The 24,638-nt window shown below is 45.6% G+C and overlaps 2 protein-coding genes across 2 annotated transcripts; both read right to left on the bottom strand.

Moving 5' to 3' along the window:
- Window positions 1-20,396: 20,396 nt before the first annotated feature.
- On the bottom strand, window positions 20,397-20,888 carry LOC138367121 (craniofacial development protein 2-like). The gene has a single exon (XM_069328525.1). It carries the CDS (start codon window positions 20,886-20,888, stop codon window positions 20,397-20,399), a length of 492 nt encoding a protein of 163 aa, XP_069184626.1.
- Window positions 20,889-23,070: 2,182 nt separating this feature from the next.
- On the bottom strand, window positions 23,071-23,472 carry LOC138367120 (uncharacterized). The gene has a single exon (XM_069328524.1). The coding sequence runs from the start codon at window positions 23,470-23,472 to the stop codon at window positions 23,071-23,073; it is 402 nt and encodes a 133-aa protein (XP_069184625.1).
- Between the last annotated feature and the right edge of the window lie 1,166 nt (window positions 23,473-24,638).

The raw sequence follows: 24,638 nt of genomic DNA, 5'->3' as shown, positions 1-24,638 counted from the left end.
TTTATTACACTATTTACACATGTTATATATATACCTGTCTACATGTTTTATTTACCAGAACTATGCAAGTAAGCTGGTATTGTGTCCAAACAGTACAGTGGCCACCATACACTGCATGAGAAATCACACAGCAGACAGCAGACGACGCTACGACTACGACGTCACCTCCCTCGCCAAAATAGCTCCTCTCAACATTTTTCTGTTGCTGCTATTACACTATATTCACACATATGTATTCCCCATAGCGAACCACTAAGCTGGTATGGTCAGCAAAATAAGAGTGCCTGCCACACACACTGAGGCTACCTCAATTCTCGCCCTTCCTCCCTCCCTCACCAAAATTCCTCCTTCCACAATACAACGCACAACGCTAATTATAACCACAATCCTGCTATTATCACAATCCTGGTCACTAATACCTGGTAATACCAGGTCACTTGTACCTGTCTGGGCAGTCACTGTTGGCATTGAGGCACATTCCTATGTTTGTTTCCTTAGTGAAGACTGCATTGTGGAAACCTCCATTCCTTTCCGTGACTGTTACATCTAGAAGAGACAGCTTCCCATAATTCTCCAACTCGTAAATGAAAGTCAACACATAATTCTGCTCGAATGCCTCCTTCAGCTGCTGCAGACGTCTGACATCAGGTACCTGAATAAAAATGTCATCAACATACCTACAGTATATGGTGGGTTTCAAGTCCATGTCAACTAAGACCCTCTGCTCGATGGTACCCATGTAGAAATTCGCAAACAGGACACCTAGGAGAGAACCCATGACGACCCCATCTACTTTCTTATACATGTGCCCATCTGGAATCAAGAAGGGTGCCTCTTTAGTGCAGGCTTAGAGTAGCTTCCTTAGTATGTTTTCTTAGTATGTACAGAAAACATGCTCTTACATGCAACAGATGGTGCTGATTTTCAAGAAAAGCATAGTTTTACCTGTCACAGGTGTGGCATCTATACTTATACTTACGAAATGAACGGTATGGTAAACAACACAGCACAATTCCAACACAATGTCAGACAAAATAATTCAATAAAAAATATAACATATCGAAATCTATGAAAATAAATTTTATCAATACAATTAGAAACATTAAAATGGAATTCGTGACATATTTAGTATAGCGTGCATGTTGCTATTATGTGCAACAGATGGTGCTGTTTTTCACAAACGCATGGTCTTATTTTTCGAATGCAACGTTATGTCAAAATTTCGAAGCAATCGGTAAAGAGGTTTCAAAGATTTCCCTCACATGAAAAACACATGATAAAGAGTTTTTCACAAAAAACACGTTTTTTCCTACCGTCACAGACGTGACATCCATATAGTGTGTATATAAAAACTTGCTCATATGCGAATGGAACGTTGTGTGAAAATTTCAAAGCAATCTGTGAAGAACTTTCGGAGATTAGCTGTTATGCACAAACGAACATTTCCATTTTTATTTATATAGATGTATATACCCTAAAAGGGGTACCACCTCTGGTGCAAGTGTAGGGACCCATAGCCTCGGAGAAGAAAATAAAGAGTACTCAGGTAAGACCTTGTGGATCCTCACTGAACACTTTGATATTTTCTTCTCCTACCATCCCTATTCTTTTAGTGTTTGTGTACATATATCTAACTTTATTTTAAAATTTCATTACACAAAAAGAGTTAAAACATTGGTTACATGCAATTTACAAGACTACTTGTCACAAGTTGTATAGCTCCTCCAGCTCCTCAGATGGCAGGCAGGAACCATGGATGCAGTGAGCACTTCCTCTCTGGGTCGCCATACTAAGGTGCTGAAAGAGAAAACTGGCGGCTCTAAGGTTTCTAGTGGTTTCAATTAGCTTGGACCCGAGCTTCTTGAAAAACCTTGCAGCACTTTTACCCCAGGCACCAAGTGTCTCTGAGGCAATGGGGACAAAATTGTAGTGGTGATCAAGGTCTCCATATTTACGTGACTTGGATGCTTCCTGGTGATTGGCTGCACCTCCTGCCTGTGCAGCACTGAAGTTAACATAGGTGTTGGCTAAAGTTGAAACGCAAGTGTAGTCCCACACCAACTGTCTATCAGTCTTCTAAAGGTTTACCGTGATCCCATCTGGGCGACCGACAGGCTCATCAGAGTTGCGGAGCATTAGGTAACGGGACTCTCTCTCTCTCTCTACTGGACAACCGGCCGTGGTAAGGCTTCTCATGATAATGTCGTTAACCTCGCCGTGTCTTGCATGACATCCTCCTGTCCTTTGGCAGAGAAGGCCATGCCGTCCGTACCTGTCGGCCACTGCCTCGCCACAAATACACCTGCATTCGGTGTGGATTGAGGCAGTGCGGCGAAGAGCCACAGCAATTCAGAGTTCCTGCATTGTGAGACGAGAGTCAGTTGCTGACATTGGGGTTGCTATTAGGAAGTCCCCTGCATGGGGAGCTATATATATATATATATATATATATATATATATATATATATATATATATATATATATATATATATATATATATATATATATATATATATATATATTTATATATATATATATATATATATATATATATATATATATATATATATATATATATATATATATATATATATATATATATATATATATATATTGTGACGGTGTTCCCCCCCCCCCCCCCCCTTATATTTCTCCCACGCCTGCAGTAGGAGTCATGTCCACTTTACCCGAGCGTTCTCTACGTCGCAGGCATCAGTTTGGTATATGTGGGAGAGTGGAGTGTTCTCGGAGTGCCGAGAAATTTATAAAAGAAGAGTATTTTGGCCTGTGGTTTAGGCCCTTTAGGAAGCCAATATGGCGCTGGCTCTTCTGTTTTGCCGCCAAAACTGTGTGACGTCAGTGACACCAGATTGGTCACCGACAGCGACATGGCACAGGGAGCCAATGAAAACCTCCCGTGGCAAATATGACGTCACGAAGGAAAGGGGGTCCGGTCATCGCGCCACACTGGCGCCATCAGTCTAAGACAGCATGTCAAGGAGGTCGGACGTGCGCTGGGGGGTCCTGTCAGTTGGACAGTTTACCCCGTCTCCGGAGGACTTACGCATCACCCGTGGTCTGCCAACACCTGTGGGGTCTTCCTTCGTTCATGTGTTGGACCAGAGAAGGAATTGACGGGATATTGAGCAACAAGTGCTCCAGGAACAGGTGTTGTGCAAGAGTGGAGTCTAGGCAGCGACGTATGCGACGGCTGATAGCTCCACAGTGATGACGTAGTGGATGAGCCAATCCTCCGTGAGGGAAGCAGTCTGACACGACACGTCAAGGTGGTTGGACGTGCGAAGATTGGTCCTGTCAGTTTGACAGTTGTTTCCCGTTCCCGTGGATTTTACGCGTCACCCGAAGTCTGCCAGTACTCTGTGAGGTCTTCCTTCATTCATGTGTTGGACCAGAGAGGGAATCGACGGGATATTGAGCAACAAGTGCTCCAGGACAGGTACTGTGCAAGAAGAAGTGAAGTCTGTGCAGTGACGTATGCGACGTCTGAGGCAGTTCACCCGTTTGTGACGGCGTAGTGGCTGGACCGAGCCACCGGGAAGCAGAGGAAGAAGAAAACTATTCGGGAATCCGAACGACTGCAGCCGAGACGTAGACAGGCAGCCGTAGCTGGGAGGAGAAGTCGACGGCCGGGAGACCGACTCCAACCCCACAAGAAGTCGAGGAGGAGCACGGACCTGCAGAGAAAAGGCACGGAGACGACGCACTTACGGTGGGACGTTGATTGAGTTCCTGGAGGACACGACAGTGTGTGTGTGGGGGCGTTCCCTACACGAGGCAGGAGCCAGGACCAGGAGCTACAACTCAACTCTCATCGGAGGATAGGTGGAAGTAGGTGATTCTAGTTTCCCTCCCAATTCCCCTTTAGTCAGCTATATTATTTAGCCAGAGTATTTTGTATGTCGTGAGCAAGGCTCACCTATGTCACAGTGAGGCACAAGTGTGCAGTGGGACTATAAAGAGTACTCACGATATTTATGATTATTATTGGTGTGTACAGGCACCCGGAGTAATTGATGAATTTACTGTGTTGATAACGTCTTTTTAATGAGACTTTAATATGATCATTTAGTGATAGAATATATATATAATTATGCCAGTGTTTGGAGTTAGGCTATGTGCCCAATAACTATGTCATTACCATTATTGATGTCTGTCTCATCCATATATATATATATGTCTATGCTCGTGTATTGAATAATCATTCATGTGTGCAGTGATTAATTGTGTTATCGCCCACGAAAGGAATTACTAAGAACTCCAGTGATATATACTTGCATACGTTATCATTAAATGAAGGGCAGTGTGTAATACCATGACAGTGAATTATTGTCACCTTTAATATAGAAATGTTTGATTGAGCACAAGATCAGTGTAGCTAAGTGTTCACGTGCTGTTGACGCAAATATTGTGTGTTCGATCTTCTAGTGATCTTTGAGAACTTAAAGAAACAGAGCGCGTGACGCCAGGAAAACAAGCAAACAGATAAAGTGACATTTGCGCGGGGGTAGTCGCCCAGCTGATTTTGACATTGACGAGAGGGGGAGTGTTGCCGGCTTGGTGGGTTCATATTATATGTGTGGGAACCAGCGACTCCCGCCTGAAACAGCTGTTTGCTTATTGATATAATCTTGTGATGTCTTTGAATGAGTTTTAAGTAAAATACAAAGTACATTGGTGTTTATATCATCCCCTCCATATTTCTTGTGGCTATATAATATCTGAAAGCAGAGAGTGATAGAAGTAAATACCTGCCTGATATCAGATCTATTGAGTGTGTCCTTGCCACTGTTACCACAATTCAACAAAACCACTGACGTGTTACTGGACACCGAAAACACCAGTTGGCGACCTTGTGGTTAGTCGTAGAGCCCATTGTTAGGGCGGTCATACAACAGTTAAGTGAACAAGTTGTGTTCCCACTCCTTCTCGATCAGAGGCCGGTTGGGATTGACTGGGATACACTCCTGGCGTACAGTGGCGCCGCGAGGATAGAGTGAAGACCCACAGGGCTACGGTGAGTGACCTTGAGTATACTGTTGCTCACCCGAGGAACCCCGACATTGGCGACCTTGCCAGGATCACGATCGAAATAAAGGTTGCAGTTGTGGTACTTGGCAGTGGTATTAGATATCAGGTACAGGTTATTACTCATAGCACAAGATGGAGGATGATAAAGTAACAAGGTTCATTGACACTAGAGATGAGCAGGTGCTGGAAGAGTGCACCAAGGCACAGTTACAGTCAATAGCAGACCATTTTGGGATAAAGCTGAGATCTTCCAGAGTGGGAGAGAGAAGACTGGAGATCATGGCACAGCTCAGGGCACGAAACGAAGCTTTGGGGGAGGAACGGCCACAAACACCTGCCAGTATGGGAGAACACCTGAGCATTGGTAAGAGCAGCAGGGGATCCAGCGGCAGCAGGCACAGCGTTAAGCTGGAGATAATGAAGCTGCAGCTGGAAGCACAGCAGCGCAAAGAAGAGCGAGAGGCACAGCAGCGCAAAGAAGAGCGAGAGGCACAGCAGCGCAAAGAAGAGCGAGAGGCACAGCAGCGCAAAGAAGAGCGAGAGGCACAGCAGCGCAAAGAAGAGCGAGAGGCACAGCAGCGCAAAGAAGAGCGAGAAGCAGAAGCACAGCTGAAGCGTGAGGAGCGAGAAGCACAGCTGAAGTGTGAGGAGCGAGAAGCACAGCTGAAGCGTGAGGAGCGAGAAGCACAGCTGAAGCGTGAGGAGCGAGAAGCACAGCTGAAGCGTGAGGAGCGAGAAGCACAGCTGCGCAGGGAAGAACAAGAGCGAGAAGCACAGCTAAGACGAGAGGAGAAGCTAGGCTGAAACAGCACGAGATAGAAGCTAACAAGGATGTGGAGCTGAAGCGAGCTGAGCTAGGACTAGCTCCACCTGCTCCGCCACAGCAGGAAGACCGCCGAGTGAGGGAGCGAGATCTGCCGGTTTTTATACCAAATGAAGCTGAAGGTTTCTTCGACCACTTCGAGAGGGTCGCCACCTTGAAGAGGTGGCCGAGGGCGGAGTGGGCGGAGCTGGTTCAGGGTAGGCTCACCGGTGAAGCTTGTGAAGCCTACAATATGCTCGACCTCCAAGAGTGCACCAACTACGATGCTGTAAGGAGAGCTGTGCTCCATTCTTTCAAGCTCACGCCGGAATGTTACAGGAAGAGATTCAGGGAATGTACCCGTTCGCCAGGAAAGTCTTATGCGGAGACGGCGAGGGACATGGAGAGAAAGTTCCTTAAGTGGCTGGAGTCTGAAGGAGCGAGGTCGGCTGAGGAGGTCAATAGGCTTATGGTCATGGAGAAGTTTATGTCCGTGCTCTCTCCTGAGATCAGGGTGAGAGTAAAGGAGGCGGACATAAAAGACCTGAGGGCCGCGGCCGACAGAGCCGACATGCTGGAAGAAGCCTTACGCCCACGCAGAGAGGGACAGCACCGACCGCCCGTACACTCCGGAAATGGTAGAAATTATAGGAGGACGGACGGATGGAGGACAGGAGCGAGTTCTCCCAAGTCCCACCTCTCGAGTGGCGACAACAGAGGCTCGAAGAGTGCTGTGGAGCCGGTAAAGAAGTATCAAGCTGAGAGCTCAGGAGCTGTTGCTGCGACGAAGGAGTCGACGGATGGTACGAGGAAGACACACGGAGCGACGGCCTCTGGAGGCGGTGCCAGGGCGAGCAGTGGTGGATGGTCTCCGACGAGGAAGATCCGCTGCTACAACTGCGGATTATTCGGACACGTCGTGCGGGAATGCAAACGCCCTAAACAGCGGGGGAACGTTGCTTTCGTGAGGGTCGAGGACCAGATGGCCGAGTGGGTGCTGGATGTACCCGTACTGAGTGGGGAGAAAAGAGTTCACCCATTCGTGAGTGAGGGAACCGTAAGGATGGGGGACGCAGACCCCATCCCGGTGAAGATATTAAGAGACACTGGGGCAGATTTTACCCTGGTGAGCGAAACCCTGTTCCCCGAGGTTTACGAGAGTACCAGTGTGGGGATGGGAAGTGTGACCACTGTGGGAGGCCCAGTGAGGATGCCCCTACACCAGGTGACTCTGAATTCTGATTATGGCTGCCAGACCCTTGTGGTGGGGGTCTGTGCATCAATGCCCAAGATAGAGGCACAGGTCATCTTGGGGAATGACGCATGTGGAGGATATGTCCTCCCGAATCTCGCAAAGGGCGAGGAGTGCATAGAGGAGGAGGAGGAGACAGGCAGAGTGTTAGACGCCTGTGGGGACGAGAAAGGAATCGCCATGGCGGCGTTCCCGGTTTGTGCTGTGATGCCAAGGCAGTGCGAAGGACACGGAGGGTGTGGATCTGATAGGGCTGACGAGGAGACGTCCGACAGTCCGGAAATCGATCACCTCTTCATGGAACCCGGAGAACGAGCGGAGGGCGAAGGCAGCCCGGATGGTGAGTTGCTGGTGACCCTCACCAGTTCTCTCGGAGTGGACCGCACTCGTCTTGGAGAGTTGCAGCAGATAGAGTTCCCCGAATTGATTCATGAGGCCGATGGAGGACGTGTTGGTCCTGAGAGGGCCACTCATTGTTACGTACAGGACGGCATGCTGATGGGAATGTTCTGCACAGAGCAGGGAACTGAGTGTGATGAAGCAGTATGTCCTGCGTTGTGTGCCATGCGTAACGCAGTGGTAGAATCGTTAGGTTTCTCACCTTTCCAGCTGGTGTATGGACAAGGGGTGCAAGGTCCTCTGTCCATGCTGAAGGAACAATGGACACCAGGAGTGACCGTGGGAACGGTCGACGGATATCTAAGGAGCGTTTCGCATTGGCGGCAGGAATACTGGTTGGAAATTAAACTCATCCGATGGGAAGACAACGTAGTAGCAGATGCCCTGTCCTGTATGCACTAACCAGACATGACTCTTATTTTAAGGGGAGGGGTATGTGATGGTGTTCCCCCCCCCCCTTATATTTCTCCCACGCCTGCAGTAAGAGTCATGTCCACTTTACCCGAGCGTTCTCTACGTCGCAGGCATCAGTTTGGTATATGTGGGAGAGTGGAGTGTTCTCGGAGTGCCGAGAAATTTATAAAAGAAGAGTATTTTGGCCTGTGGTTTAGGCCCTTTAGGAAGCCAATATGGCGCTGGCTCTTCTGTTTTGCCGCCAAAACTGTGTGACGTCAGTGACACCAGTCACCGACAGCGACGTGGCACAGGGAGCCAATGAAAACCTCCCGTGGCGAATATGACGTCACGAAGGAAAGGGGGTCCGGTCATCGCGCCGTGCTGGCGCCATCAGTCTAAGACAGCACATCAAGGAGGTCGTACGTGCGCTGGGGGGTCCTGTCAGTTGGACAGTTTACCCCGTCTCCGGAGGACTTACGCATCACCCGTGGTCTGCCAACACCTGTGGGGTCTTCCTTCGTTCATGTGTTGGACCAGAGAAGGAATTGACGGGATATTGAGCAACAAGTGCTCCAGGAACAGGTGTTGTGCAAGAGTGGAGTCTAGGCAGCGACGTATGCGACGGCTGATAGCTCCACAGTGATGACGTAGTGGATGAGCCAATCCTCCGTGAGGGAAGCAGTCTGACACGACACGTCAAGGTGGTTGGACGTGCGAAGATTGGTCCTGTCAGTTTGACAGTTGTTTCTCGTTCCCGTGGATTTTACGCGTCACCCGAAGTCTGCCAGTACTCTGTGAGGTCTTCCTTCGTTCATGTGTTGGACCAGAGAGGGAATCGACGGGATATTGAGCAACAAGTGCTCCAGGACAGGTACTGTGCAAGAAGAAGTGAAGTCTGTGCAGTGACGTATGCGACATCTGAGGCAGTTCACCCGTTTGTGACGGCGTAGTGGCTGGACCGAGCCACCGGGAAGCAGAGGAAGAAGAAAACTATTCGGGAATCTGAACGACTGCCGCCGAGACGTAGGCAGGCAGTCGTAGCTGGGAGGAGAAGTCGACGGCCGGGAGACCGACTCCAACCCCACAAGAAGTCGAGGAGGAGCACGGACCTGCAGTGAAAAGGCACGGAGACGACGCGCTTACGGTGGGACGTTGATTGAGTTCCTGGAGGACACGACAGTGTGTGTGTGGGGGCGTTCCCAACATGAGGCAGGAGCCAGGACCAGGAGCTACAACTCAACTCTCATCGGAGAATAGGTGGAAGTAGGTGATTCTAGTTTCCCTCCCAATTCCCCTTTAGTCAGCTATATTATTTAGCCAGAGTATTTTGTATGTCGTGAGCAAGGCTCACCTATGTCACAGTGAGGCACAAGTGTGCAGTGGGACTATAAAGAGTACTCACGATATTTATGATTATTATTGGTGTGTACAGGCACCCGGAGTAATTGATGAATTTACTGTGTTGATAACGTCTTTTAATGAGACTTTAATATGATCATTTAGTGATAGAATATATATATAATTATGCCAGTGTTTGGAGTTAGGCTATGTGCCCAATAACTATGTCATTACCATTATTGATGTCTGTCTCATCCATATATTTTTGAGATATATACAAGAGTTGTTACATTCTTGTACAGCCACTAGTAAGCGTAGCGTTTCGGGCAAGTCCTTAATCCTATGTTCCCTGGAATACGATCCCCTGCCGCGAAGAATCGTTTTTTCATCCAAGTACACATTTTACTGTTGCGTTAAACAGAGGCTACAGTTAAGGAATTGCACCCAGTAAATCCTCCCCGGCCAGGATACGAACCCATGACATAGCGCTAGCGGAACGCCAGGCGAGTGTCTTACCACTACACCACGGAGACTGTGGTGTATATATATATATGTATATGTATATGACATATATATATATATGCATATATATATATATGTCTATGCTCGTGTATTGAATAATCATTCATGTGTGCAGTGATTAATTGTGTTATCGCCCACGAAAGGAATTACTAAGAACTCCAGTGATATATACTTGCATACGTTATCATTAAATGAAGGGCAGTGTGTAATACCATGACAGTGAATTATTGTCACCTTTAATATAGAAATGTTTGATTGAGCACAAGATCAGTGTAGCTAAGTGTTCACGTGCTGTTGACACAAATATTGTGTGTTCGATCTTCTAGTGATCTTTGAGAACTTAAAGAAACAGAGCGCGTGATGCCAGGAAAACAAGCAAACAGATAAAGTGACATTTGCGCGGGGGTAGTCGCCCAGCTGATTTTGACATTGACGAGAGGGGGAGTGTTGCCGGCTTGGTGGGTTCATATTATATGTGTGGGAACCAGCGACTCCCGCTTGAAACAGCTGTTTGCTTATTGATATAATCTTGTGACGTCTTTGAATGAGTTTTAAGTAAAATACAAAGTACATTGGTGTTTATATCATCCCCTCCATATTTCTTGTGGCTATATAATACCTGAAAGCAGAGAGTGATAGAAGTAAATACCTGCCTGATATCAGATCTATTGAGTGTGTCCTTGCCACTGTTACCACAATTCAACAAAACCACTGACGTGTTACTGGACACCGAAAACACCAGTTGGCGACCTTGTGGTTAGTCGTAGAGCCCATTGTTGGGGCGGTCATACAACAGTTAAGTGAACAAGTTGTGTTCCCACTCCTTCTCGATCAGAGGCCGGTTGGGATTGACTGGGATACTCTCCTGGCGTACAGTGGCGCCGCGAGGATAGAGTGAAGACCCACAGGGCTACGGTGAGTGACCTTGAGTGTACTGTTGCTCGCAGAGGAACCCCGATAATATATATATATATATATACATATATTAGTATATTTTGGTAGCAGTCTTTCCTGTAGACATATATTATTAAATATGACCGAAAAAGTAAGATTAACAATTCTAACACGAATTTTCTCAATCTTTCGTACATTACGCTTCACTGTTGGAGGTAAATAAAAAATCACTTCTCCAAAATTCATTTTTATTTCTAGTCTGACGCGACACGGGCGCGTTTCGTAAAACTTATTACATTTTCAAAGACTTCACAAATACACAACTGATTAGAACTTATGTATCTCTGATTTTATATCTACATTTGAGTGAGGTGGGAGGGGTGATGTGGCATTAACACAAGATAGAACAAGAGGGGATATTAATAGGGTATTAAAAGTATCAACACAAGACAGAACAGAAACACTGGGTATTGAATAGAAGTGTTTGTAGAAAGCCTATTGGTCCATATTTCTTGATGCTTCTATATTGGAGCGGAGTCTTGAGGTGGGTAGAATATAGTTGTGCAATAATTGGCTGTTGATTGCTGGTGTTGACTTTTTGATGTGTAGTGCCTCGCAAACGTCAAGCCGCCTGCTATCGCTGTATCTATCGATGATTTCTGTGTTGTTTACTAGGATTTCTCTGGCGATGGTTTGGTTATGGGAAGAGATTATATGTTCCTTAATGGAGCCCTGTTGTTTATGCATCGTTAAACGCCTAGAAAGAGATGTTGTTGTCTTGCCTATATACTGGGTTTTTTGGAGCTTACAGTCCCCAAGTGGGCATTTGAAGGCATAGACGACGTTAGTCTCTTTTAAAGCGTTCTGTTTTGTGTCTGGAGAGTTTCTCATGAGTAGGCTGGCCGTTTTTCTGGTTTTATAGTAAATCGTCAGTTGTATCCTCTGATTTTTGTCTGTAGGGATAACGTTTCTATTAACAATATTTTTCAGGACCCTTTCCTCCGTTTTATGAGCTGTGGAAAAGAAGTTCCTGTAAAATAGTCTAATAGGGGGTATAGGTGTTGTGTTAGTTGTCTCTTCAGAGGTTGCATGGCTTTTCACTTTCCTTCTTATGATGTCTTCGATGAAACCATTGGAGAAGCCGTTATTGACTAGGACCTGCCTTACCCTACAGAGTTCTTCGTCGACTTGCTTCCATTCTGAGCTGTGGCTGAGAGCACGGTCGACGTATGCGTTAACAACACTCCTCTTGTACCTGTCAGGGCAGTCGCTGTTGGCATTTAGGCACATTCCTATGTTTGTTTCCTTAGTGTAGACTGCAGTGTCGAAACCTCCGCTCCTTTCCATGATTGTTACATCTAGAAAGGGCAGCTTCCAATCCTTCTCCATCTTGTAAGTGAAACGCAACACAGAATTCTGCTCAAATGCCTCCTTCAGCTCCTGCAGATGTCTGACATCAGGTACCTGTGTAAAAATGTCGTAAACATACCTTCACTATATGGCCAGTTTCAAGTTTATGTTGACTAAGACCTTTTGCTCGATGGTACCCATGTAGAATTTTACAAACAGGACACCTAGGGGAGAACCCATGGCGACCCCATCTACTTGCTTATACATGTGCCCATCCGGGCTCAAGAAGGGTGCCTCTTTAGTACAAGCTTGGAGTAGTTTCCTTAGAATGTTTTCTGGTATGTCAAGAGGAGTACAGGCCGGATCACGATACACTCTGTCCACTATCATCCCGATTGTTTCATCCACAGGTACGTTGGTAAACAGTGATTCTATGTCCAACCAGGCTCTTATCCCTGTGGCCCGTGTTCCCCGCAGTAAGTCAACAAATTCCTTTGGAGACTTCAGGCCGAAGGCGCAAGGGACATAAGGAGTCAGCAAGCCGTTGAGTCGCTTCGCCAGTCTGTACGTGGGTGTGGGTATCTGGCTGATGATTGGCCGAAGTGGGTTTCCAGGCTTGTGTGTCTTGACATTTCCATACGCATATCCAGGTTTATATTTCCCAATAATCTTTGGCAGGTGGCGTCCGGATTTCTTGGCATTCACAGTTTCGATCAATTTGTTGACCTTTGCTTTCAATTCGGCTGTAGTGTCCTTCGTTACCCTTTGGAATTTAGTTTGGTCAGTGAGTATGAGGTTCATTTTCGCCAGATATTCGTCTTTTTTAAGAATGACGTATATTGGCGACTTGTCACCTCTCCTGACAACTATCTCCTTGTTCTCACGAAGGATCTTCGCTGCCGCTTTGAGCTCGGGGGACAGTATGGTGCATCTGTAGTTGCCTCGATTCTTTCCTCCTTCCGCAATAAGTTCTGCTTGTAAGGTGTCTTTGGTGGTGACCTTCTTTTGTGTCTCGAGGTCGAATATGTCGTCCAACAGAATCTCCAACTCCACTTTCTGGGCCATCTCACTCGGTCTGGACATAACGTGACAGTTTATACCCAGATTTAGAAGGGTGACTTGGTCCTCAGTGAGGTTGATTCCTGCAAGGTTCAGGAAGCCATCTCTTGGTCGTGGAATTGTCATAGGTCCTCCATATAACGTTGTTAGTTTCTTGATTATCCTTAGGATAATCTTGATTTAGGATAATCAAGATATATATATATATATATATATATATATATATATATATATATATATATATATATATATATATATATATATATATATATATATATATATATATTCAACCTGCAATTATCATTAATGACGATAGACAATGATAGATGATAAATTCAAAAAATATTTTGTTCAAGACCACATTATAGATATTTATAGATTCCCATCATTTTCTCAATAGAACAGTTCATATATAACACATAGTCTTCATCCCTATTTGGATATTTTTAATATGTTCAACAAAAGCAGAGCGGTAAATGAAAATTTTCAGATTTTCTGAAAGCATTTCACCTCATGGAAAACTGTTCAAAATAAGGAAACAATACTGCATAGAGAGCAGCAGGGTGCTTCGTGGTGCTGTTGCTGGTGAGGAGTGGATACATAACCCATTATTTTGTTGATGTTTGAAATGTTACTTGTGCTGGAGCCTGACTACTTGATCCAGCATGGCGGTCGTCCTGCTCTCTCTGTTTACATAGATGGTATGGCGGTCGTCCTGCTCTCTCCATTTATATAGATGGCGTGGCGGGTGTCCTGCTCCCTCTGTTTACATATACAGTAAAGTTACTTCTACACTAATTACTTCTGAGTTTCTTCTGCACTATGGCTATTGCGTCCTTCTAAGCATGACATTATTGACAGGCCTCGTCTGACCTGATGTTGATGAGTAACCTCATCTGGCATGACGTTGATGACTGACCTCGTCTGGCATGACATTGATGAGCGACCTCGTCTGGCATGACATTGATGAGCGACCTCGTCTGGCATGACGTTGATGACTGACCTCGTCGTCTGGCATGACATTGATGACTGACCTCGTCTGGCATGACGTTGATGACTGACCTCGTCTGGCATGACGTTGATAATTGATCACGCCTGGTGTGGGAATTTTCCAGCAGGTGTTTGGTTATATTAAAACTAGCTATTACTGAGTGAACTGTAATAGTGGACTGTATGATTTATTATATTCCTGCTAAGTGTTACCACTTACAAACTTTTGGGAGGTTGATTTAATATTGCTAAATCCACCTTATAATATTATGTAATCATGAGGTTAGTAAGTCATGGTAAATAATATTTTCTAAAAGGTTAGTAGACTAACTACAATTATTAATGGATAAGTTAGGAGGGCCTAGCTGCCGAGTAGGTTTGCGTATGTAACGTCAGGGGAACTTCTCGAGAGTCAGTCCAAATTCTCGGCTCCTAGTTGAGGTGTCGAGCCCACGTGTAAACCATAAGTTGAGGCAGCTGGCTCCCGGGTTGCTTCTCTCCACTCTGCGGATAACATACAATGTAACTCCCGCAGTGCTAGTATTTCCTGAGTTAATCTCAAATGAATAGATTAACTGCCTATTAGACCTAAACTTACTCTGGATGTTTAAATTCTCCTGCAGAGCAATGGTCGGTCTATTCTATTACCAATATATATAGCCATAAATACCAATAGAACTTCAGTTGCTGACCGAGCACAATTTCCCTTATAGTGTGAAGCTAACAGCAAGTCTGCGCGGCGCCATGAGACGTTGGTTGATCCCAATATTGGACGATACCCATGTTGTCGTGAGACTGTGCACAAGTGGTATGTCCCCCCTCCCTCTCGTGGTGAACGCCTGAGAAATTAGTCACTTTATTTAATTTATGTCGTTCACTAACGAGACGATATTGATGTAATTTTACGCCCTAATTTTTTACGTCAAATACCAGAGAACAATTTTCCATTGTTCATAACATTGGATCGAAAGGTTTTCTATGATTAAACCACATTTAAGAAATTCTGAATACGTGACGTGATTATTATTTTGCCCGTGAATCAACATATTACGGATGTATAAATTCATCTTATGATGGAAATACTTTTTAATGCTTGTTAAATTTAATTAATTTCCAATCTAAATAACAATTGCAAATAAAAGAAAATTACAGACTGGTTTTAATAAGAATTATATAAAGAAATCGTCACCGCTTGAGCCGTGTTGGGTGACGCAAATACCCACTATACTAGGAAACTTTTTGCGCCTCTGCAGTAGAAATTAATATTGTTAGTAAATTTAATTTCCTAGCACAACGCATTTATAGTGCTAGGGTAAATTTATAGTATATAAATAAAGTGCATTTATAGTGCAACTGTGCTAGAGGTTAGTGTTTTGGGTGGTTATCTTGAAGTTATCTTGAGATGATTTTGGGGCTTTAGTGTCCCCGCGGCCCGGTCCTCGACCAGGCCTGCACCCCCAGGAAGCTGCCCGTGACAGTTGACTAACTCCCAGGTACCTATTTACTGCTAGGTAACAGGGGCATTTAGGGTGAAAGAAACTTTGCCCATTTGTTTCTGCCTCGTGCGGGAATCGAACCCGCGCCACAGAATTACAAGTCCTGCGTGCTATCCACCAGGCTACGAGGCCCCTTTCGAGGAGGAGGTGTCGGAAATTTCCGACATAATTCGGGGGGGTTGGGGAGGGGGTGGAAACACATGTCACAGTTCAATGCTTAGTTCTGACGTACACTAATGTCCCCCCTCCCTCTCGAAATTATAACATAAATTGGTGTCAGTAGAATGGTACGTCTGTAAGTAAAGTACGGATTTCTCGTATTGAGAGCTGTAGGGGGTGTAAACCTAAATTATCTTGTCCTGGCAACTCAGGTACAACAAACTACTGATTAAATTCTAACCTATCTAAGAGTTATCAAAGAATTATATATTCTGTCTTTAAATCAAAGGCTTCTAAATCTACAGTGAGGTCAGTGACCTGGTTAAATGTGACTTGCAACTGGTTAAGTTACTATTCACCGATTCATCACTGAAGATATATGAGTCATCTTCAACTTAAACGGCAAATTCTCTGTGTTAAGGCATGATTAAAATATTGCCTAAGCTTAAGTTTGCACTGTCGTGCAGCAGTCCTTTCCGGACGGGTATTAGTTTCTGAAAGGTTGTCTCTTTCTGGAACTTCAGGTATATCTGGCGTCTGAGTGACCTCATGTTCTGCCAATGCCAGAGGAACTAACTTTTCTAACATTTTTAGTGTAGTTGTTCCTCGGAACTGAACCTTCACAACTCTTAGAATTCCCTGGTGGTCCAGGTGTACAGAAACGATTTTGCCTATTGGTCACTCTGACTTTGGCCCGTCGCTGTCCACCAGGACAAGGTCACTTGGGTTTAGCCTATCTTTGTTTCATGAACTTCTTGCTATATAGTGGTACTCTCTTAGAGCTGTTGATACTCTCCAGTCCGCAAGTTATTCCACCTACATATCACTCTGGAAAGACATTTGTATCTTTGAACTAAGTCATTCCCTCTGACATATGAGGGGTCTTTGGGCTCCTCGTCTTCTAAAGACACTAGAGAGCTACGAAGACCCCCATGTATCAGATGAGATAGACTTAGTGGTTCTCGTTGTGAGATATCACCAGAGAGGTAGGTTAGAGGTCAGTTGTTGACTCGAGCTTCTATTTCTGTGACAACGATTTGTGGTTCTTAGAGGCTAAATTTCAAGTGGTGCAAGACCTTTTCAAACAATGCTTAAAAGTGCCTACCATGCGTTCGTAGAACCCACCATGCCACGGTGCTCGAGGAGGTATAAACTTCCAGTGGCACTGTCTCTGTTATAAGACTGTCTGTACCTCTGGGTGACACCATATCTCTCACAGACATGCCTTCCCTGTCACAAAGTTGGACCCATTATCCGAAATCATAAACATGGGGCAAGATCTGTGGGCTGCAAATCTGCAAAAGGTTTGTAGGAATGCATCTGCACACATGTCATGTATCACCTCCAGGTGAACACCTCTTGTTGTAGCACAAGTAAAAAGACAAATATAGGCCTTTACCGGTACCTTATCCGGTGTGCCAGTAAGTATAAGTGCTCCTGTGTAATCCACCCCAGTGGTCTCAAAGGGACGAATGTGTACGACTCGTTCTCTAGTGAGTGGCAGAGGTCCTGGGTAAGTACACACCCGAGCGTCATACCTCCGGCAGATCACACAAGATTTTACTATAGACTTAACAGTGTGATGACCCTGGGGAAGCCAGAAATTTTGTCTTAGATCAGTGAGAATGTCTAACACAACCATGTAAAATGCCATATTCCTGATAATTTACTGATGACGTTGTGACAGGGAAGTAGTATGGAATTCTTTACATCCAGGTCTATATTTGCATGTTGTAGACGTCCTCCACACCAGATTATATTATGTTTTGTCTGTGTCAAACCAAAGAACTAAAGATTTCACTACTTTATCGGGGAGGGTTAGTTTCTTCCATAAGTTTCAGTTTGGGCTCGTTTGACCCAATATTTTAGTGGACTAAGAAATTGGTATCTGATCCCTGTTTTATTAAGAAGATCAAATACTATCTGAGTAATCCCTAGTAGTAGGCATCCGTCAATCCCATGGGGTTATGGAGTTGTGCCCTGGGTGTCTAGTTGTTCCAGTCTAGTTGGATGCAATGCCTGCTGTGGTTGTGAAGGCCAACCTGAGAATGACAGTTCCGACCACAGTGAGCGCAGATAAATGCCGAAGCGGGTGCGTCTGACAGTGGTCGAGACCTCCTGTGAAGTCTATTATCCTCCACCAGCCTGTTCAGTTCATCCTCGAATTGCTGGAATCCCTTCTGCACTTTGCGTCTCCAGGCGGATCTGTCCGCAGCTGCTGCCTTCCAAATGTTGATATCGATGTTCAGCTGCTTGTGGTCGCCTTTGCAGGCGTCTTTCAAACGCAGCTGAGGTTTGGGTCCTGTTGACTACAGTTGGAGTGGTGGCCCAGCTACGGGTCCTGACGACTACAGTGGGAGTGGTGGAAAAAACTACGGGCTCACCATAGCCCGTGCTACTTGGAACTTGTTCCGAGTAGCTGAATCTATAACAACAACAACAGCAGCTGAGGTCTTCCGGTGGGTCTCTTTCTTGATGCCAGTTCTCCCTACAAGAGGTCCTTAGGTATGCGGCCATCTTCCATGCGTGTCACATGTCCCAGCCATCGCATGCGTCTCTGCTTCAGGAGACTGAACATTGAAGGGACTCCTGTTCTCTCGAGTACTGTGTTGTTGGTGACGTGGTCTTTCCACGTGATGTCAAGGATGCGTCTCAGGTTCTGCATGTAAAAGGTATTGAGCTGTCTCTCCTGGCGAGAGCGCAGGGTCCAGGATTCCAAGCCGTAGAGAAATGTACTCGCCACAAATGCCATGTAGACTTGTGCCTTGGTGTGTACTGTCTGTTTGACATTTTCCCAAACGCGCTTTGTGAGCCTGGCTAGTGTTGCTGCGATCTTCCCGATATGCATGTTGAGCTCAGTGTCCAGGGAAAGGGTGTCTGAGATTGTGGAGCCCAGGTACACAAACTCGTGAACTGCCTCCAGCACATAGTCTGCGATGTTTATACAGGGTAGCTCATTGACGTCTTGTCCCATCACCTGTGTCTTCTTCAGGCTGATTGTCAGGCCGAATGCGGAACAGGCTTCGGTAATGTGGTTGAGTAGCTGCTGCAGGCCTTCTGCTGTGTGTGTGATGATCGCTGCGTCGTCGGCAAAGAGGAACTCTCTGAGGATTCGCATCTGTACTTTCATCCTTGCTCGGAGTCTTGATATATTGTAGAGCTTTCCATCAGATCTTGTATGGAGATAGATGCTCTCTGTGGTTGTTCCAAAGGCATGCTTGACGAGGATCGCGAAGAAATTGCCGAACAGGGTTGGACCAAGAACGCACCCCTTTTTAACGCCACTGTTGATGTTGAATGGTTCAGAAGTTGAGCTTCCGTACACGACTGTTTTCTTCATGTCCTTGTGGAACGATTGTATCATGCTGAGTAGGGTGGGTGGGCCGCCAATTATGGCCACGATCTTGAAGAGTCCGTCCCTGCTCACTAGGTCGAAAGCCTTTGTAAGGTCCATTAAGGCGGTGTACAAGGTTTTTCTATGCTCCCTGCACTTTTCTTGAAGCTGTCTCGGGGAGAACACTATGTCAGTGGTCGACCTCTCTGCTCGGAAACCACACTGTGACTCGGGGTACACTCTTTCTGCAAGAACCTAAAGCCTGACTAAGACAACCCTGGCGAAGAGTTTGCCGACGACGCTGAGGAGGGAGATGCCGTGATAGTTGTTGACATCGCATCTGTCACCTTTATTTTTTTAGAGAATAAGGATGTTTGCATCTCTCATGTCTTATGGTACCGAGCCCTCCCTCCAGCACTGACACAGAATTTCATGAAGCTCAGTTTTAAGTGTTCCACAAATGCACTTGAGAACTTCAGGCAGAATCCCGTCATCTCCTGGGGCCTTCCCTGAGGAAAGTGAATCCAGTGATTTCTCAACTTCTTCCACGGTCACTTCTAGGGAAAGTTCTTCCATGAAGGGCAAGCACTCGATTGCATCCAAGGCCTCTATGCTGACCACGTTCTCTCTGGAGTAGAGTTCGGAGTAATGTTCCACTCAGCAATTAATCTGCTGATCACGGTCTTTAATGATCTCTCCTGTAGCTGACTTCAGAGGAGCCGTCCTGTTTTGTGTAGGGCCTGTTGCGCGTTTGATCCCTTCATACATGTCTCTTAGGTTGCCGACAGTGGTCGCAGTCTGGATGCTGGAACAGAGTCAGAGCCAATAATCGTTAGCACAGCGCCTCGCAGTTTGTTGAACTCTACTGTGGGCAGTATGGAGGGCCTGTAAGTTCCTTTCTGAGGGCAGGTTCTTGAAGGATGAGAGAGCTCGTCTCTTTTCCTCTGCGAGGGCTAACAGTTCCTCTGCACTGGCGTCGAACCAATCTGCTGACTTGTTCTGCCTCTTACCGAAGGTGGACAAGGCAGTGTTGAAAATAGTGCCCCTGAGATGTGACCACCTCTCACTTCCCCTATCACAAGGTGGTACAGGAAGGGCATTTACCAGCACAACAGTGAATTCCTCCACCTCGTGAAGGTCACGAATCTTGTTTACGTTAATGCGTGGTCTTCCCTCCTTTGCTCCGTGGATTATCCGGGGCTGGAACTTTATTCTGCAACGATGCGAGAGTGGTTGGTGCCACAATCTGTGCTCTGGAAACTGCGAGTCAACTTGATGCTTTTCAGATTGCTATGCGCCGTAAGCACCAGGTCAAGTTGGTGCCAACGCTTAGACCTGGGTTGTCTCCAGGAAACATTAATGCTGGGGTTTGGTGTCGAAGAAGGAATTGGTGATGCAGAGATCATGACAATAGCAAAACTCTAGGAGGTGCTGCTCACTCTCATTCATCTTCCCAAATCCATACTGGCCCAGGCAGGAAGGCCAAGAACTGTGATCAGAACCAACTCTTGCATTAAAAAATCCCAGGAGGAAGACTGGTTCTTGTTGAGGTATGTCTCTGAGAGTTAGGCCGAGGTCATCACAGAGTTCGTCCTTTGCTTCGGTAGAGGAGGTCAGTGTTGGTGCGTAGGTGTTGATGAGGCTGACCATTCCTGCTGCTGTATGAAGCTGTAGTTTGATGATCCTTGCAGATCCCTCCGTGGGCAGTACTATGAACCCTAACAACCTGCTCTTGATGGCAAAGCCAACGCCATGCTCCCTTACTTCTTCTAGTGGTTTGCCCTGCCATAAGAAGGTAAAGTCTTTCTCCCGTATGCTGCTGTTCGTGGGTAGACGTGTCTCCTGCATGGCGACTATGTCCATCTGGAGCCTGAATAGTTCATTGTTGATCACAGCTGTCTTGCGGGGCGTCGTTCACTTCCATTAGATCTTCTGAGAGACCCGGTGTCATGGTCCTTACATTCCATGTGCCCAGTTTGAGAGCTGGGTGACTCTGTGTTTGTTTTCTTTTGCCTGGTACATGGTTGACGATCCGCTTGTTGGATTGTGGCCTAAGCCCCACGCACCCGGTGAAGCAGGCGGACAGTGGCAAGACAGCACCTTATTGGCTGGAGGCTGCCCAGCTTGAGGCAGGTGGTAGCCGTCCTATGAAATCGGATGATTTATCCCACCGATAGAAGCAACCCCTGGCACCTCACTCTACACCAATTGAGTTGTCACCGGCTTATTACCGTTACCTGTCGCTTCCCGTGTTGAGCCATCGCCAAGGCGATGCTGGAGTGTCTGGCGTACAGGCCTGGGCAGTAATTATGGAGAACCGGCTGTTGCCCATACAGCAGATCCACCCTCTCCACGCCACTGATGTGATCCAAGGGAAGGGCCGTCGCCGATACGCTTGGCATCAGTGTCGTCGCATGAGTTGCTGGAATGTAGCTGTAAACAGCTGCAAACCCCCTTAGGAACTCCGACTCCGGATGTTTTCTCAGGGTTGACTCCCGAAGCCTTTTCCATGAGTGGGTTTAGCAGAGGTTTGAATTCGGTGTTTTCCTTCCCGTAGATGAGCTGCCTTCCCAGGCTGACGAGTCCCATCAGCCCGAAGCAACTGGTTTTAAGGCGTCAGAGAGCCCGCCTTCACCCCTTCTCCTGTTGGTAGAAGCAGTTCCACTAAGCCACACATGCAGGCCAGGAACTGAACTTGGTTGTCATAGGCTATTTAAGGCGTATACCATCAGGGGCACTTTACAGGCTGTGGGAGCTTATCTCTACAACCCTTCCCCCTGGCTATGACAACCCATGGAACCAATAATCAATAGTAGTTTACTTAAGCTAGAGTATTGACTAAGATCAATGGCCAAAGTTCGAGGAGGTTCTGGTGTCTCAGTGGGAACAGTGACATTGGTCACTATGACTTGTAACTTCTGTTCAGGCCACTAGCTACTGATTAGCCACTAGGGTCCATCGAACCACATCTCAGCTCTGACTAATTGCCTAAATGTCATTCATCTAGAAAAGTAGTTAGCAGGATTTTCCTTTATGGGCACATATCTTAGTTTGTACCCTGCTGACATCTCTCTTATCTCCCTAACACGATTGCTCACGTAAGGAGTTTTGTTATGTTTGTTACATACCCATTGTAAGACTGCTACATTATCTGACCACACACTACTATCTCAGAGAAGTGAGCATTAGCTAGAATCTTGGTCAGGTAATGAGGCAATCGAACCCCTACCAATGTCAGTACCATTTGTGGCAATGATGGCCCCTTAAAGGGACCACTCTAGCTTTTGACGTGAGTAGTGTAGCCTGCTCATTACTCACTAGATATGCTACAGTGCCATATCCCTTTCCTGAGGCGTCACAGAACATATGCAGTTTGATAGGTTGGTCAGGGCTTATAGTACTGCGAGAGGAATTTAAGGTCACTGAGGATACTTAGATCTGTTGTCATCTGCTGCCTCTTCTCCTGCAAATCATTGGGCAACAGATCATCCCAACCCAATTTGTTTTGCCAGCACTCCTGCATGAAGAGTTTACCCTTAATTAAGATTGGGGGCTTATCAGGCCCAAAAAGTCAAATGGTTTGCTGACTAAAGACAATAATTACCTCATGGTTAAACCGGAACCAGTTATGTGTATCCAATAATTTGATATTTAACTCATCAGAGGTGATGTCCCATACAACACTAAGCACCCTTAGTCTTTGAGGAGCTTTGAATTCTGGAATTAATTTTATATTAACTGATTCAATTGGTGGTTATTAGAGGCCCACAATTGGAGAGGCTTGTTGGCTGCTAACAGTTCGCGATAAGCCCCATGGTATATTGCGATCATTTTAAATATGTCACTGGTGGTCCCTGGAAATTGTCCACATACAGATTATTGCTAACCTCAGTCTTGTAAGAGCTATGGGACTTCTTTAAATGCGTATCCAATATTGTCTGAAGCAGAAATGGAGAAGACGTAGCCCAAACAAGACTGGGGCTAACCTGTATGTGACAGTTTCCTTATGCGGATCATAAGGATCCTTTACTCAGAGGAACTTTGTGAAATTTCGGTCTTCTTCTTGAAGACCTACTCTAAGAAAGGCCTTGCTTATATCGGCGGTGTAGGCATAGGTTCCAAGACGAAACCTTAACAGCATGTCATAGAGTTTTTGTGTCAGACTCGGGCCAGTTTGAAGGCAATCATTCAATGAGACACTATTTGCCTTTGTCTTGGCACTGCAGTTAAGCATAATTCTAATAGATGTGGTAATTGAATCTCTCAGCATGGCATGATGAGGCAAGCATTGTCCTTCTTTAGAGTTGTCATTTTCGACAATTTCAATGATCTTGTTGTCAAGTTGTTGTTGTATCAGTTCGTGGTACAGTTTTAATTTGTCAGGTTGCTTATTCAGTTGAGCTATCTGAGATTTTAATTGGCTCAGAGCCATGAAATGGCTCATAGGTAATTGTTGATGATTTAGATTCCATGGCAGTCTGACCCAGTACTGATTCTCATTATAGATTAGTGAATCTAGATATTGTTGGTAGGTCTAGGTATCATCAGGACCGGGTTATTCAGGGACAATGCCTAAGGTGTCTAGATCCCATAATTTATGTACGGGGGGATCAGAGTCATCGTCAGGAATGTCTCTGAATTTAAGTGGTGACTGCTCATTTCCTAGTCACACAATCATTTCTGGATTGACTTGTTGATTGTCTACTGACATGGGTTGTTTCTGATGCAACACTGGTCCAGTGAGTAATTTGCCCTGGCAGATAGTAACAGGTTCATTCCCTGTTGTTTGGTACATCCAGTGATATAGTTATAATAATAGTCTGCACCTGCAAGTATGCCAACATCGGTGAGGTAGTCAGACTTGATTTTGTAGTCAGCTAACTTAACTCATTTACTCTGAAGGAGTTTGGCTTTGTTCCCTAGTCCATATATATACAAGTAAGGTGGGATTTTTTCTACTACTATAGCCTGCACTGGGCGGGCAAAGCCTCCTCAACCCGTTCTCGCACTTTCTTACAGTCATTATTGACTTATTAAATACGTGCATATGTGACATACTAAACATACTAGTTTACCTTGAAAAGCTTCATAGAAAACACCGACCTTACCTAACCTTCTTAGTATGTTAAGATAAGCATCTTATTGCTTCGTAATTACAATTATTACTTAACCTATACCTATAATAGGTTAAGTAATAATTGTAACCTATACCTGTAATAGGTTAAGTAATAATTGTAATTACGAAGCAATAAGATGCTTATCTTAACATACTAAGAAGGTTAGGTAAGGTCAGTGTTTTCTATGAAGCTTTTCAAGGTAAACTAGTATGTTTAGTATGTCACATATGCACGCATTTAATAAGTCAATATTGACTATACGAAAGTGCGAGAACGGGTTGGGCTCCTAGACATACCCAAACTCTTACTACCTTGTAATCTTGGGGCCCTGTATTTGTCAGGAACCTTGCGATGTTCAACTTTACTTGACGTAAGGTTTTAAGTTTCTCTTTATCAGCTACGTGTTGGGTGATGAACGTTTTCTCTGACCCTTGGTCGAAGAGACCACGTGTAGTGATCTTGTATCTCTTATTCGTCAGCA

The sequence above is a fragment of the Procambarus clarkii genome, chromosome 21, assembly GCF_040958095.1.
Source record: "Procambarus clarkii isolate CNS0578487 chromosome 21, FALCON_Pclarkii_2.0, whole genome shotgun sequence".
In the NCBI taxonomy this organism is placed as follows: Eukaryota; Metazoa; Arthropoda; class Malacostraca; order Decapoda; family Cambaridae; genus Procambarus; species Procambarus clarkii.
This window is presented reverse-complemented; position numbering and strand designations above follow the sequence as displayed.

Bases quoted from the DNA above. Each gene is read 5' to 3' on its own strand.
- LOC138367120 (XM_069328524.1), bottom strand. From the start codon at position 23,472: ATGGCTCTGAGCCAATTAAAATCTCAGATAGCTCAACTGAATAAGCAA.
- LOC138367121 (XM_069328525.1), bottom strand. From the start codon at position 20,888: ATGCAGGAGACACGTCTACCCACGAACAGCAGCATACGGGAGAAAGAC.